This window comes from Pholis gunnellus (assembly GCF_910591455.1).
Source record: "Pholis gunnellus genome assembly, chromosome: 24".
Lineage (NCBI taxonomy): Eukaryota > Metazoa > Chordata > Actinopteri > Perciformes > Pholidae > Pholis > Pholis gunnellus.
In genome coordinates, this window is record NC_136551.1 from 7,573,106 (window position 1) to 7,588,524 (window position 15,419).

The 15,419-nt window shown below is 42.4% G+C and overlaps 1 protein-coding gene across 1 annotated transcript in view; it reads right to left on the reverse strand.

The window, feature by feature from the left end:
• nlgn4xa (neuroligin 4 X-linked a) overlaps positions 1-9,473 on the reverse strand; it is a gene marked incomplete at both ends in the record, with an annotated part of 70,495 nt that extends 61,022 nt beyond the window's left edge. The window contains one exon of the mRNA XM_079185315.1: positions 9,023-9,473. Coding sequence (XP_079041441.1) covers positions 9,023-9,473 — 451 coding nt within the window. The remainder of the gene's footprint in view (positions 1-9,022) is intronic.
• Positions 9,474-15,419: the final 5,946 nt, after the last annotated feature.

Genomic DNA, 15,419 nt, shown 5'->3' on the forward strand with positions numbered 1-15,419 from the left:
TTCTGTGAATCAGTAACAGGGACACTGGATCTTGAAAGAGATATCCCTATCGACTAGTTAACATTTGTACAGTACATCAAACTACCTGTTTAACCTGTGCTGGTATATAATATATGTGTTCATGCATAAGGTGGTGTGAGTTACTGCAGCGATGGACATGCAGGTCCTGTAATTGGAGATCTCCCAGCCAGCTGGTGGCTGGCCAAATACAGAAGAACAGCAACAAACAAGCCGAGCTAACAACGACATCTGAGACTCAATACAGTCAAAAACATCTGTTTAACTGTTGCTCCATTTGACTGGCAGGTCTCCATCCTGTCAGATAGCACTGACCTGTTGGACGAGATTGGGCAGTGACGTAAAACCCTTTTGTCCTTTCAGACAAACAGCTCGAACTGTTGGAAGACGGTTCAAAACCTTTTCATGTTCCGTTGTGGCTTTAAAAATGTAGCCGTTAGCTCCGTCCGTTCACTTCAGTCTGGATCCATCCAGCAGCTGCCGTCACATCTGTAGTTCGAGGATCCACCGCCTCAGATCCAGCACACAGGAGCGCATTATATTCACAACAAACTAAGTTCAGAAAGAAGAATGGAAGCTCTTCTGTGAGCCATGAAACAGTGAACTCGGAACGGTCACATGAGCGTGAGTATAAACAACAAAGCTGTGAAGGCGGACTCGTCGACGTTATCCCGCTTTGTAGTGTCATTTAGCCACTTGTTTTAAAGACACTTAAAAGGTTCAAAATCCACAACATTACTGACATATTATATATCATAAAACCAAGCTATTAACTTTGTGTTAACCAGACCTTATTTCAGGCGTCTAACCAAAAACATGTGACTTTGAGACGAAGGAACCGGAAATGTGACACAAACTGATTCGTTTCCAGGTTTTAGGACTCATTCCTGCACCTCTCTGTTACTGCACGTTCCCTGTAGTGAAGTGACGCATGCGATGAAGGGTTTTTGCTCAAACTAAAATAAAGGCAGTCATTCTCCGTGCCGCCCAATAGTCCTTGAGCTTTGACACTGTACAAGAGCGTACCATCTCACTGTGCCACAACCTCCATGGTGTGCTGCAACATGCACTGATCAACAACTGGTGGAGAATAGGTCTCAACAGGCACATTATGTGGCAGCATCGCTGGGATGGTGGAGTGTTTGCACAATACCGCGAGGGCAAGCTGCACAAACACGGGCTAGTGCCATGTCAGTGCACTAGGCCGAGCGTGAACATTCACATCTGCTCAGGCTGTTCACACACACACACACAGATATATGCACAACATAATAATACAATAAATCAGGATATATACAGTACATTTAGATATATATGCACCTTATGAAATCAATATTTCACATTGGTTTTAGTATTTAGTACCATGGTGCTTTCTTCACCCAGAGACGTAAAATGCATGTCGTTGTTGGTATTGGTGTATATGTTGTCCGATTTGCCCCAAACACAGAATATAATGCTAATGTTACTGTAGCAAAGTACAGTTGGTGTCAAGGAATGTAACCTCATGAATGTTTAAAAACATAAAAACAATGCAAAAATATACCAACATAACCGACCCAGTGCAAACACGGAGAGAAGCATTTGCATTGGTGGGAAACGCTCCAACAGGCCTCATCTCATCAGTGTGCATCCCGGTAAAGATCAATATATGGTTGCTCATTCTCTCTCTTCTTTGTTGAGCGTCAACAGGCCATTTTTTTCAACTTGTATTGATTTATATTTATTTAATTCCCGCTGGAGTGTACTGGGTCTATGCACCGATGCCATGTTTTATTGTTAAACTGTAAAATATACTGCATCCATTACATATCTATGCCCCAAGTCTTTGATATTAATGTATATATATATATATATACTGTACACATATATATATAATATATATATCTGCATTGACCCAAAGAAATCCTAGTTGCTGACTCGACCTTTATCTAGCCCCGATGCTGACTGGCATGATTTTTTCACCCGAGCAGAAAAGAATAATAGTTGCAAAAGTAGTAAAATTCACATTTTTAAATGTTATAGTTATAGTTGTTACTGATCAATGCAGGTATCTAACTGTGTGAACCACTGTGCGTCGAACGCAGATGTGGGCTCCACCAAACATAGTGGAAGTGCTGACTTTACACCCTGCAAATTACATAATCACTTGATGTGTTTGGCAACAAGATGCGAGTAAATAAAACTGAACCGCAGTGACTCGGAAAGTGCCGTCTTAGAGCCATTTTTCTCTCGGCTTACCTCATTTTATCTACGCCCCGTAAAGTGCTGCAAAGAGTATTTTAATCTAAGGAATAGCTCACTCCAATGCTGCACAAAAAAAAGCTGAAAAATGTCTTTTGGTTGGGGAGCTTGGAATAAATTATGGCTGCCGGTGAAACATTAAGCTGTTGGTAGTGCCTGTGGTAGAGCATATGAAGGGAACAGGAAGCTTTAACACTGCACTGGCTTTTACATTTCAGTGTTGAGCAGTAAAACTGAACTAATGTGTCGACAATTAAAAAATAGAGGCGAGGGGGCCGTGGCGTTGTCTCCCCCCCCCCGAGAATGCCCTCCCCAGGTAACGTCTTCACTGCACAGCTGCATGCCACCTCCCCAGTCAGTCTGCAGCCACTGCAGAGGCGGATGAAGCCAGCTTTACTGCCTCAACACCACTCACACATGCACTCTCCAAACTAGCCTCCTTCTCTACTTCCACCCTTCATCTATACCCTCACAGCGTCTTTCTCCTTCTTTCTGCACACAAACGAAAAGAGCTCCTGGAAATCTAAAAGGCTGCGACAATACAGTCATTTGAGCATTGCTCAGTGCAGGCGGTGGCGGATTTCCTCTCTCAACTTCAAATCAGATGACGAAGAATAGGCATCGCTTAATCTGTCAACCCACTGGAGGTGCAGTAAAACTATAAATCCCTCCCTGATCCTCAGCTCGCAGGATATTTTGACATAACACTGGATTTCTGAAAAGGCCAACTCGGGGGATATAAAGATGATGGGCAGCGAGGGGAGCTCTAACTTGGATAGACATGTCACTCAGACTGTAAGATACACTATTATGACTTTTCTCTGTTTCTCCTCACATGTCTAGTCTCTCTATTTGCAATCCTGGGAAATAATGTGCTCGAAAAATGTAATGCGGTACATTAACTTCACTTTGGGTGATGTTCAGGTAGAGTCTTGAGCCACTGTGTGTTTTCCTACAGGTTCACCTCACCTCCAAACACACACCGGCTCCCATTGCTTCCAAGAATCCATTAAAAATAGCTTAGAGACATAGAGCTGCCTGTCTGCCATGTCGTGCGTCACAATGCCTCATCTGATGGAAACCTTTCAAACCCCTGTTGGGTAAAAAGATAATGTCATAGTGGTCGTGCTGAACAGCAGTATATTTTGGAAGTTCATGGCATTTTGGACTCTCATACTGTATGATGTTTGCATGCGACAACAGCAATAAATCAGAGAGGAGCTCATTTTAATGATATTACAGGAATCTGTTACAAATGCACATACATTTGAATACATTTGGGCTAAGCAATTGAAATTTTTAATGGCAAAATTGATGGTTCCAGCTCGTCAAATGTGATAAAAAAAAAAAAGTTCAGTAAGATTTGTTGAGTTCGGTAAATGCTACTGTTGTGGTATCAAAAGTCTGGTTGTTTGAAGAGATGAGCGATCTTTAGAGAAAACACCTTGAACTGTATTTTGGCAAAGAAACCAACCGCTCTACATGTACAACAACCTAAATGCCTATTCACCTATTGTGAATAAAAGAGGTTGCAAGACATGTACATGCTTTACAGTCGTGGCGATACTTAAAAGCTAATGTCCAACACAACACTGTTTGGTTAGATCTTTAGTAAACTGCAAGTTTCGGACACCGTCCCAGGTGACAGTTCGTCAAGAGAAGCGCACATCCAATCTTCTACTTTTGTTTAATATTGTAGTTTGTTAAGTTTAGCAAGCAATACATAATGCACTCTGCAACGTTTCTGAAAGTTCCCCTCCTGGTGTGTGAGACTTTTTTTCTGTCTGGGAACTACATCAGTGCCTGCCATGGAGGACAAGCTTCCTTGTTTACACCTGGGAACAACTCCCAAAGATTGGCTAAGGTACCTGGGGAGAAACTGTAGATCCCGGGTGAAGTCAAGAGGAAGCACTACGGCTACAGAGGGGAGTTTAAGCAACGGGGAAAAGAGCCGGAGAGAGAAGCCGTATCACTCCTCCGTCACGGGGAATTTGAGATCTCTTGCTAATAAGCTGGATAAGCTAACGGCCCTGGTGAGGAGTCAGAGAGTATATTGGGAGTGCAATGCAATGTCTTTCACTGAGACACGGCTGCACAAGGACATCCTGGACTCAAATTACTGTCAGGGAACTTGTCTCTAGCCCGACATCGACACCAAACTTTTAGCGTTGGGTCTGCGTCCCTATTATCTATCGCTGTTATTGCTGTCGCTGTTCTGCACTCCGCCGACACGGCACCGGCTTGTAACTGGTAATTGGACTTGAACTTTCTAGTCTTCTGACCACTCAAAGCGCTTTTACACTACATGTCATCAGGACTAACCAACCACATTCACACGCTGTTGACGTCATTCACTCCGTCACGGCCGAGCAGACACCCCCAATGTCTTCATGCCGATCTCTGGAGACTTTTTACACAAGGCACTTGCCAGCACCTCGACAAACTTTGCCACAGTCTGTGCCCCAATAGAGACAATGGATTTACTTTATGCTAATGTCAAAGCACAACTCCACATTTGTTCCCCTCTTGGCAGGTCTGATCACAACCTGGTTCACTTCTTGCCAGAAGATACCCCTTGTTCAGTGGCATTCTACGACCGCCTAGTAGAGCCGGGAGATGGTCACTGGTGGAACAGGAGACATTGAGGGGCTATCCGACAGAGTCATGAGGGCACCAACTGGACACCAGCAGGGCATGGACATCTACAGGAGGAATATGGAGGCCAGACTGCAGCAGAATAACACCAGGGAAGTGTGGAGAGGCATGAGGACCATCACCCACTATAATCAACCAAACAGTCAGGGGGAGAAGGTGGCACTAGAATGGCTGTTGAGTTAAATCGGTCTTTTAGCAGATTTGACACATGGGCCCCCCTCCTACTTCTCAACATGCTCCCTCCTCCTCAACATGATGAAGACTCGCAAGAGACTGACACCTTCCTTGTACTATTTAAAAGTGATCCGCTGACCAAATGTCACAGAATTGGCCTGTTTGTTATTAAACTGCTTACGACGCGCCGCCATTTTGGTGACAAACGCAGTGCTTCTCCTCTAACTTTTTCCACAATGAAAGTATCATTAGTAACACAGCTCTGATTAAAACCCTCAGTTAACGGTAAGATACGGCTGATATGTGACAGACAGGAATGTGGGACTGAAACTTAACTCCAAACCACAGACGCCCAGTTAGAAGCTCGGTTTATCCATCCATCCATTTTCCTCCGCTTATCCGGGGTCGGGTCGCGGTGGCAGCAGGCCAAGCAGGCTGACCCAGACTTCCCTCTCGCCCGCAACATTTTCCAGCTCATACTGGGGGATCCCGAGGCGTTCCCAGGCCAGCTGGGAGATATAATCCCTCCAGCGTGTTCTGGGTCTTCCCCGGGGTCTCTTCCCAGTTGGACGTGCCCGGAAAACCTCCAGTGGGAGGCGTCCAGGAGGCATCCTAATCAGATGCCCGAACCACCTCAGCTGACTCCTTTCGATGCGAAGGAGTAGCGGCTCGACTCCAAGTTCCCTCCTGATGTCCGAGCTCCTTACCCTATCTCTAAGGCTGAGCCCGGCCACCCTACGGAGGAAACTCATTTCGGCCGCTTGTACCCGCGACCTTGTCCTTTCGGTCACGACCCAGAGTTCGTGACCATAGGTGAGGGTAGGAACGTAGACCGACCAGTAAATTGAGAGCTTTGCCTTCCGGCTCAGCTCTCTCTTCACCAAGACGGTCCGGTGCAGCGCCTGCTTTACTGCTGCAGCCGCACCGATCCGCCTGTCGATCTCCCGCTCCATCTTACCCTCACTCGTGAACAAGACCCCGAGATACTTAAACTCCTTCACTTGAGGTAGGCACTCCGTCCCCACCTGGAGGGAGCAATCCACCGGTTTCCGGCAGAGCACCATGGCCTCGGATTTGATTTCAAGCTCGGTTTAGCTCGCCCCTATTGTGAAGCTGGAGTGGAAACGCAAATCATCACTGCTTGGCTTGACAGACCCGGCTAAAGTGCACCGACCCAGGAGAAACCCTATTACTTGCTACTGCTTTATTAATGATACACTATATTTAAATGCACCTAAAACAGGGACAAAAATACTTTACTATGCATACAGCACTGCTGTCCACTGATTTATTGTGCTCTTACTCGAGTACAATAACTTTTCGGAGACACTGAATCATTTGAGAAAAGCCGCCGAAAAACACAGGATTGTGAGATTATCCCTCTCCTGCACTTTTTAATCTACCATGTACTCAAGAGCTCAGTCCAAATTTAGCTCGGAGCTGTCAAAGATCTCAGCCTGACACGAGCGTTAATGTGCTTCACTATCCTTCCAGAGGCGTCCACACCGTCCCGCTGCTTCCCTAAAACCGCTCGGCCAGCCCGCTCCCGCTGACCTCTAACCACTTCAGGTTACGTTCAACACACTTGAGCTTTTTTACAGAACACACATTGAGTCTTGTACATGGTGGCTGCTGCTGCAGGACCCGGGTGGGTAAAGTGCTCCCCACAGCCACTCCAAGTCACAAGTGCTCATTCAAACACGGGAGTGCAGGAAACAAGCGATTATGGAGGAGCCTTTTGCCTGATAGCAACACAGAACCATTCTGTTGTGTTTTTATTTCAATCTTACATCACTCTTGCTTAATAGCACTCGTATCAGTCATCGCACGAAGCAGCTTGGACTGACGGAGCTCTCAGTACTTAACCAAGACTCTGCCTTTCCTCTCTTTCAGACACACCACAGTTCACTGATTAGACTGCAGGCCAAATAAAGGGCTAATTAGAGGGCTACCAGATAATTAGTGCACAAAGAAACATGTTTAATTTTGCCATTATGCTAATCACAAGAGGTTAAGAAAATAAACATTAATTATAAAAAAGCATACATTAGCGTGTTGTCCATGACTTCGCCCAACATTTGTATTCAATGAATCCATCCAGCATAGCAAATCTAAATCTAAAAACATGAATTACAGTGTTTTTCTTTCTCTTTCCGTTATTGAAAGGAAAAGCAAAAGCTGTTTTGGATGATTTCAGATATATTCCCCTTTCTCTCAGCCTGTGTTAGTGCACCTGCATGATCGAGGGCGGAGCTGGCAGGCTGAGCCCTGGAACACATGTTCTCCATCTACGCAGATGGAGAACCAAAAGCACTCTGACACATTAATACACTGATAGGAGAAACAAGCATTATCCCAAAATACAAACTATACAAGTCTCCCCTCTGATTTATGTTTGTTTTCGTCTGAGGAGATATAGACATGTGATTTACAGAGCTAGGAGAAAATCACAATTTAAGTTCAACTGGACTTCATGAACAGTTGCCAATCAAAAATATATATATTTTGAATCAAAGTGCTCTGAAGCATCCGCCACATATATAAATCAAGCATTTCCAGCATCACCTCTGTTAATAATTTCATATAACCAGCTGATCAAAGCATATTAATGCAATCAATGTTTTGTTACCTGTAAGTGCCCATCTGCTACAGAGCACAAAGCAGACTACACATTGCAGCTTTATTACCCATAACCCACCACAGCTCCTGGAATACTACAGTATGTTTACTGTAAATTCTCAGATAGTTACCAGATTCTTTATTGACCTCAACTGCCCTCAAAAGCAGGTCTATACTAGGGACTGGCCTTTATTTCTAACTTTCACGGTTTTAAATGTATATTCTATATATTTTAGCGAGAAGCTTATGCTGACTCAACAACTCCACGTTTACCCGTTGTCTTAATACATTCACTGTCATTTCATAGTTCATCAAGCTAACTTTAAGACTTAGTACTTAATACTTTTTAATACCACATATAATGTAATGTATTACCTGTTTCAAGATCATACTCGCCAAAGTATGTAATGATGAAATCCTGCAGTAACTATATGGCTTACAATTATTTGTTATATCACTTTTTTCAGTACTACCCAGCAGTATATAACAAGTCGGGATGACATAATTAATTAAGTAACGCTACCTGGGCCTGCATATGAAAATGGATGGATGGATTTATCAATTCCAGATTATAAATTCATTAAAGTTCATTTACTGTAGTACTTTTAAAACGTGCCCATGCGGAGCTAATTAATGAGCTTCCTAGCTGCTGCTGCTGCTAGCAGTAGTGAAAGTGTTTGCTGCAGGTCAGATGGTGCTCACTGAAAACTCGACAGAAAGGATTGAAGAGCCTCCTGCATGAACAATCCACTTTCACAATCATCCCATATTTAATGTATAAGTGTTTAATGTCACCCAGCCCACAATCACATTTGGGGAAAAATAGTATGTGTTTGTGTAGCGCTGTCCATCGCCAATGTGATGAATCAGGATTTAATTGTTATATGCAAAGGAAAATACAAAGCCATGCTTTCCATCCACGCATTTTAAAGTGATCATTAAAGAACGTATGCCACAGTTAGGCATTGGGGCAGTCCAGTCCTGGTTAGAAGGGCAGATATGACGAGCTGTGTTAGAAAGACTTCAACTTTAAATGATGATGTATTAAAGGTAAACACCAGGATTGTGTTATAGCGCTAGTGGGTGCCGTATAAAAAATAAGTGAACAATGACATTCGTTTTAACATGAATCACAAACACGCCGCATACTATTTCCTGTGAGTAGAAAAGGACTGAGACCTTCAGTGAACTACAGCCTTGAAGTTCAAGGAAGACCTGCTCAGGCAAGTGAGGAATACAATAGGGAACAACACAAAGACAAACAGGAAGAGGTAAAAGACAGAAAGAAGACAAGAGACACAGTCGGTTGACCTACCGTCCTCTGTGGGGACGTAGATGTTTAGGTAAAGGCAGTCTTCGCTCTGCTCCTGCACATAGGTTACCACTGTATCCAAGTTGGCGGTGAACCACACAGGGAGCATATCATTGAGCAAAAAGCGGTCCTCTAAGAACTGAGGACAAACAGGAGCAAACTGAGTAGCATTCCTGATGCCTGGCCAAGACATGGGTGGCTCCGGTGGCTGAAACCTCCGCTCCCCCGTTGGGGCCAGAGCATACGGGATCCCCAAATACTGTTCCACTGGTCCCAGGATCTCATTTGGTAATGTAACCTTTACTCCCCGCAATTTCCCATAATTGGTGGTGACCACTGGGTGCTGCTGGGACTGAACGGCAGCCATGCAGATGGACACCAGCCCCATCCACAGCAGAAGGTTGGCCTTTGCTGTGGAGCGACACATCCATGAAGGGCCTCCAGGCGCTGACATGCTACTGTTGTGCTGAGCCTGGCAGGTCGCGGTTGTGGTCCACCCTTGGGTCCTCGGTGCCCCCCCCCTGCCCCTCCACCGAGATGCTTCCTACTCTTCCTCAGGCTGCGAGCTGAATGAAGGAGCCCCAGCCAAACAGAGCAGCTTCCTCACAACTCCCCATCCTGAGAGCCTGCATGGAGATTGGCGCCTGCTGTTAAACCCCCCTGTCCAGAACAGGAGAGATCCTAGGATGCTCTGTGGTTACCTGGGCTCCAGCTTGATGGGATATCCTGAAAGAAAAAGAAAAAAGACCAAGGGTTCAGTCCAACCAGAATCCTAGATAGTTTTAAAGGAAACATCTAATGCTACTACATGGTTGATTTATTTGTGTTTTCTGTTAATGTCTCAACAATTTTTGGATGAATTGCAATGAAACCTAGTAATTTCAAAGTTTCCAGAGGATGAATCCTACAGACTGTGGGCAGATTGATATTGTTGGTTCGGATATAAATGTATAACAGATGTTCAAGGGCAGTAATGATTTGGGGTATATCATCAATATTCAATATGTTTTCTCTTAAAAAGCCCACTCTTGATCCAGAGGTTTTGGCTCCGTTTGCTCCCCATGCATGTCAAATTAATTCATGTAACTCCACAAGTTCCTGTGCTCTGACCTTTTCTATTCACCATATTAATGCCTCCTTTCGGCAATATCATTAGAAAACATTGCATAAACATTCACTGTTATGCAGATGACACCCAACAATATCTATCGATCAAACCAGTCAAAACTAACCAGTTAACTCCAAGACTCTCTAAGGACATAACAACCTGGATGACGTCCAACTTCCTGATGTTAAATTCAGACAAAACTGAAGTTATTCTACTAGGCCCAGAACGTCTCGACATAAACCATCTAATGATGAAGTTACTCTTGATGGTGTTGCTATGGCCTTCAGCACCACCGTGAAAAATATTTTGAGTGATGTTTGATCAGGATATGTCCATTAACCTCCACATAAAACAACCTTCAATGGCCACTTTTTTCACTAATGTAACATTGCAAAAATCTGGTAAATCCGGTATCAAAATGATGCAGAAAAATGTGTCAGTGTGGACTAAATAATTGCAATTCCTATCAGTATCTTAAGACTTTCTCTCTCTCTCTCTCTCTCTCTCTCTCTCTCTCTCTCTCTCTCTCTCTCTCTCTCTCTCTCTCTATATATATATATATATATATATATATATATATATATATATATATATATATAGGTGGTTTGGATGAAGGAAATCTCACACCTGAAATGTTGATTAATTACCTGCTCACTCAACTAACACCGCATGCCACTCAAAGGCAGGCCAAATGAATTATTAAATATCATGCTGACCAGCACTGACCCCTTATGATATCACATATAAATGAAAAGGCTGTGTAAATGAATGAATGGAATTCTGTTAATAGAGACAAAGCACATGCTAATCTTTGCAAGCAAGATGTTTAAACTTAAACAGTTTCCCAGCATGGATTAGTGAAAGAGGAGAAAAAAAGGATTCAAACTGTTCCTGACTACAGCTGCAAGGATCTGTCATGTTGGTTTGCCTGTTTTTGAAAATACATCAGCTCAAACAAGAAAATGTCTCGACAGACGCTTTAAAAAATCCACCTCTACACAGTGGCATGTATTACAGTGGCAACATGAGCTGGAGCCGGAGTGTATCATCAACCAAACAAGCAGAGGAAGCTGTATAATGTGTCGGGGTGTCGTAGGAACGCAGCATACGCCCTTGTGTATGGCCTCGACCATCATGTGCAGCTGCATGAACACATATTTGTTCAAGTTGCTACATGGTAATAAAACATTAAATCAGAGTTGATTTAAACAACATGAACATCTGATTCAAACTCAAAACCCTAACACCTTCATGCACAGCTTAGCACTATACACACACTTTAAGGTTCAGTTGCTACATTTTATAAATAACTTTTCATCATCGTTGCCGAAACTGTTCCTGACAGTAATACATGAGACATGAATACAGTAAGTGTTGTTGTATTGTATTGTTAATACCATAGACAGTCTATGGTTCATTCACATACTGTACATTTATACACAAGGTTTCATTGTCCACCATTTCTGATTCAACAACATCAGGATGTGGATGACAACAGGAGAATCCCAACACCCACAGGCTTTCACGGCACGGCCTCACACACATTTCTTGCTTGAGTTGAAATACTTCGATAATATTTTGGTAATATTTATCGTGGCAACAAGTGATAACTAACATTAGCACATAAAAGCTAATTTAGCTTAATCATCCGAACAACAATAACCCATAAAATTACAATTCGGCACAACAACTACTGAAAGCCAGGGTCTGTTGTTGAGAAGCTACACGTTCTAAACGTTACCTAAATTTGCTAACCATATCCTAAGAATAGCCTACCACAGATTAAGCTTCCGTTACATGAATCTTGAAACACCGCCGCACAAAGTTACCTAAATCTAGAGCTAATGTATAGTTTGTCTGAATCTCACTGCACTCGACCGTGCAGGTTGTGCAACAAACAGGCAACAACTTGTTTTGACGTGAGTGAAACAGAATGGAGGGAGAGTGCAACATCTCTTGGATGAATGTTTTAAGTGTTAATCAATAGCACCTTTAAACCTAATATAGTTTGCTGTTCTACCCTCACGCTCGCCTCAGAGCTAGCAGCTGTGTTTCCATGGTAACAATCAATGACAGGTTGCTGACAAGTGGCAGAAACTGAGAGAAAGAATGTCTCATAATCTTTGCTTTGTTAACTATGTTGTGGAGCCTGCACTGAGAAGAGAAGACTGCAGTGAACAAGCCCTCACATTGTTTCTTATCTTATTTATCAGTAAAATGATCTGCTGCAGCTGATGTCTGCTCGGCTGGGTTTGCACTACAAAAACAGACACATTATCTTGACGCAAAACGTAATTATTGTTATTTATCGAGATGCTCTACAGTCCTCAGAGTTTGAAACATTGATGTGGGGTAAAAAAATATAATTGGAGAGGGCTGACCACACTATACTACACAGCTGACTCAAATTACCGACTTTCATTCGTAAATCTATTTATTATTAGCACGTGGCTAAACGGATTGCAATGCTGGTCTGTCAGTAAATCCACCACTTTGGCCTAAAGTGAAACATCTCAACAAATGTTGGATGCATTGCCATGAAGTTCAGACATCGATGGTCCCTCTACACTGACTTAGATTCATGTGTCCTCTTATTTTCATAATAAAATCCCTTAACTTTAAATCTGGCGGCCTCCGGTATTACCTTGAACTTGTCTAAAACTTTGTTTTTTTTATACCTTTAAAACTAATGACTTTCCCATCAGCCTCTGCTGTATTTCGTGTTCAGTGCGAATTTGCAAAACATTAGCATGCTAACACGCTACACCAAAACACTAGGGTGTACTTGCTAAACATCAGGATGTTAACGATGTCATTGGAGTTCAGTGACATTCAGTCGTGAAGATCGAAATGCGAGGCAAAGTATGGATTACTATCTCTATGTGCAGATCATTAACAGCACTTTTGAAAAATCGGACAAAATTCAAAAAAAAGATCTTGGGATCAAAGAGACTTGATGTTTGGAGGATAAAGAACCCTGATGATAATAACGTTTGAAATATCTGAGTTTAGCTGAAGTTCTGCGATAAGAAAACTTCTGTAAAGCATACATGTAGTTTGCTTATTTGCATGATAAATCGAAGAAGTTGTGAATCATCTGCATAAGATTGTATATGACGCTATCAGACAGAGATTTGTAAAGGACTGATTCCTGAAGTACTCCGTGGTTATTGGAGGATTTTCAGTCAGACAAATGGTTATTTTATAATTAGTAAGTAATTAGTTTGTTTAAGCACACATTTATGCACCATGTAAGCACAGCATTGTCTACGTTAAGGTAACAAAGGCCTTTTCTTTAAGGCCCCTATCGTTTTAGTTTATAATGCTCTTTAGTGGTGTCCACAGCATTAACACTTAATTAGAATGAATTCATTGAATTACCACACACTAATTGCACGGTGGATCTGGAGCCTTTGGATCCCCTGAGGGTCTGAGGACGTTGCCCATTTTGACCAGGTGGTAAACCAGCTTATCCTGCCAGAAAATACAATGATGAGGGAGAAACAGTGAATCCTTAATCTGTTTATGTTGTTGTTGTTCAATTTTAGGCTCTAAAAATACTGGAATCAATCTACTACATGCTTACAACAACACAGGCTTTGAGCTGAGAGCCACGGACAGTGAAGGAGAAAATGAATTTACACACTGCAGGTTTGGGTATTTTCACAGGAAAGACAAATATAGAATAATACCATAATTGTCCATAGATTTTGTTATTTCATAAATCCCCAGGAAGTTTTGGTATTCATCTGCAGCATTATGGAGCTACAGGAAATGCATTACCAGTGGTTCTATTCAGTATGATGAGAACTCAGGAACCCCAGAATAGAACATCAAACATCTTTTTTTCACCTCTATGTCCTGATTACATTATGAACATTTGCATATTTATAAGGGAAACTGATTTTCTTGAAAAGTGCTAAATACTTTGAGCTAATATTAATATACCATATGTAAAAACATAAGCATGTTCACAAAAACATACAGTATGTGCTTATTGATTCGTTAAATAGCTCAATTTATTGTGACTGTATGGCAATGAAACTATATTTTCAATTATCCTAATATTACTGCTCGAAGATATCCTAGCAACAGGAGATGCACTGCCTCGAGCACATCATTGTGTTCGGTGCTTGAGTACAACCGCAGGCTGTTCATCATTGGCTTTTTGCCTACGAGAGTGCTTATATAATGATGAAATGAAGCGCTATGTTAAGGATATCATGAAGCGCTATGTTAAGGATATCAGTGTTTGCAGTCGCCTCACATGACAGCACAGACATCGTCAAACACTAAAAGGGGACTGCGCAGGTTTATGTGTCGCTCATTGTTCACTGAGGTTATACGCTTGAAAATGTGTGCGTGATAAAGTGACACAGTGTACAGTGTTTGTAATGCTGTTTCATGATAAACTGTTCTTCAAGCGGCTCAGGCTGAATGCAGAGCGTGCTCCGTGGCTCTCCTTGGCAGATTGTGAACGTTGTTCTCACTCTTAATGATTATAGGAGATAAGTGCCATGAATACCAATGAAGGCGCTCTCTGTCATTTGCATTTCAATCATTATAGAAAGATCCTGTCAGAGGCGCCCTCTCCTCAAAATGTCCCACACACAGAACCACAGCAGCTGACAATTACCATGTATACATAATATATATATATATATATATATATATATAATACATATATGTGTTCTTCATATATAATCTTTGCAGATTGTTGAGCTAACGCTAAATATGGACTAACGCTAAATATGTATAAAACTGGGAATGCCAATTATTCGGAAAATCGAATAATCCAAAAAATGTCCCATTGGACCAAAAGACCAAGACATGGCCCACTGCTTCTCATTGCTTCCTGCCGTCATTGGTTGGGTTGGTTGGGTTTAGGCATGAGGAGTGACACTGGTTAAGGTAAGAATATCAGGTTAAGCCAATCAGTATGGCAGGTCATGCCTTTGAGACAGTAGGAAGAGAAATATTGTGACCGGGAAGGTCCAATGATGTCATTCTGTATAATAATTAGCCATATGCTTCTTTTCTTTTGTGTATTTTCAACAGGCTGTCGGACAAATGGCTTTTCGGTTCACTTGAACCTTTTTCAGACTATTGGGGTTTCGGTACAACTGGCAGTCGGAACAACGTCATGGCACCTACAGAATGCATTCCAATAATCGTGCCCACTTTAGTGATTGGTTTGTGTGGGAGTGCAAACAGGTGGGGTCTGAAGCTCATCTTTCTTCATTCAACAACCGAGTGCAACACCATGTCTTTGAAAACCAACCATCTGAAAAT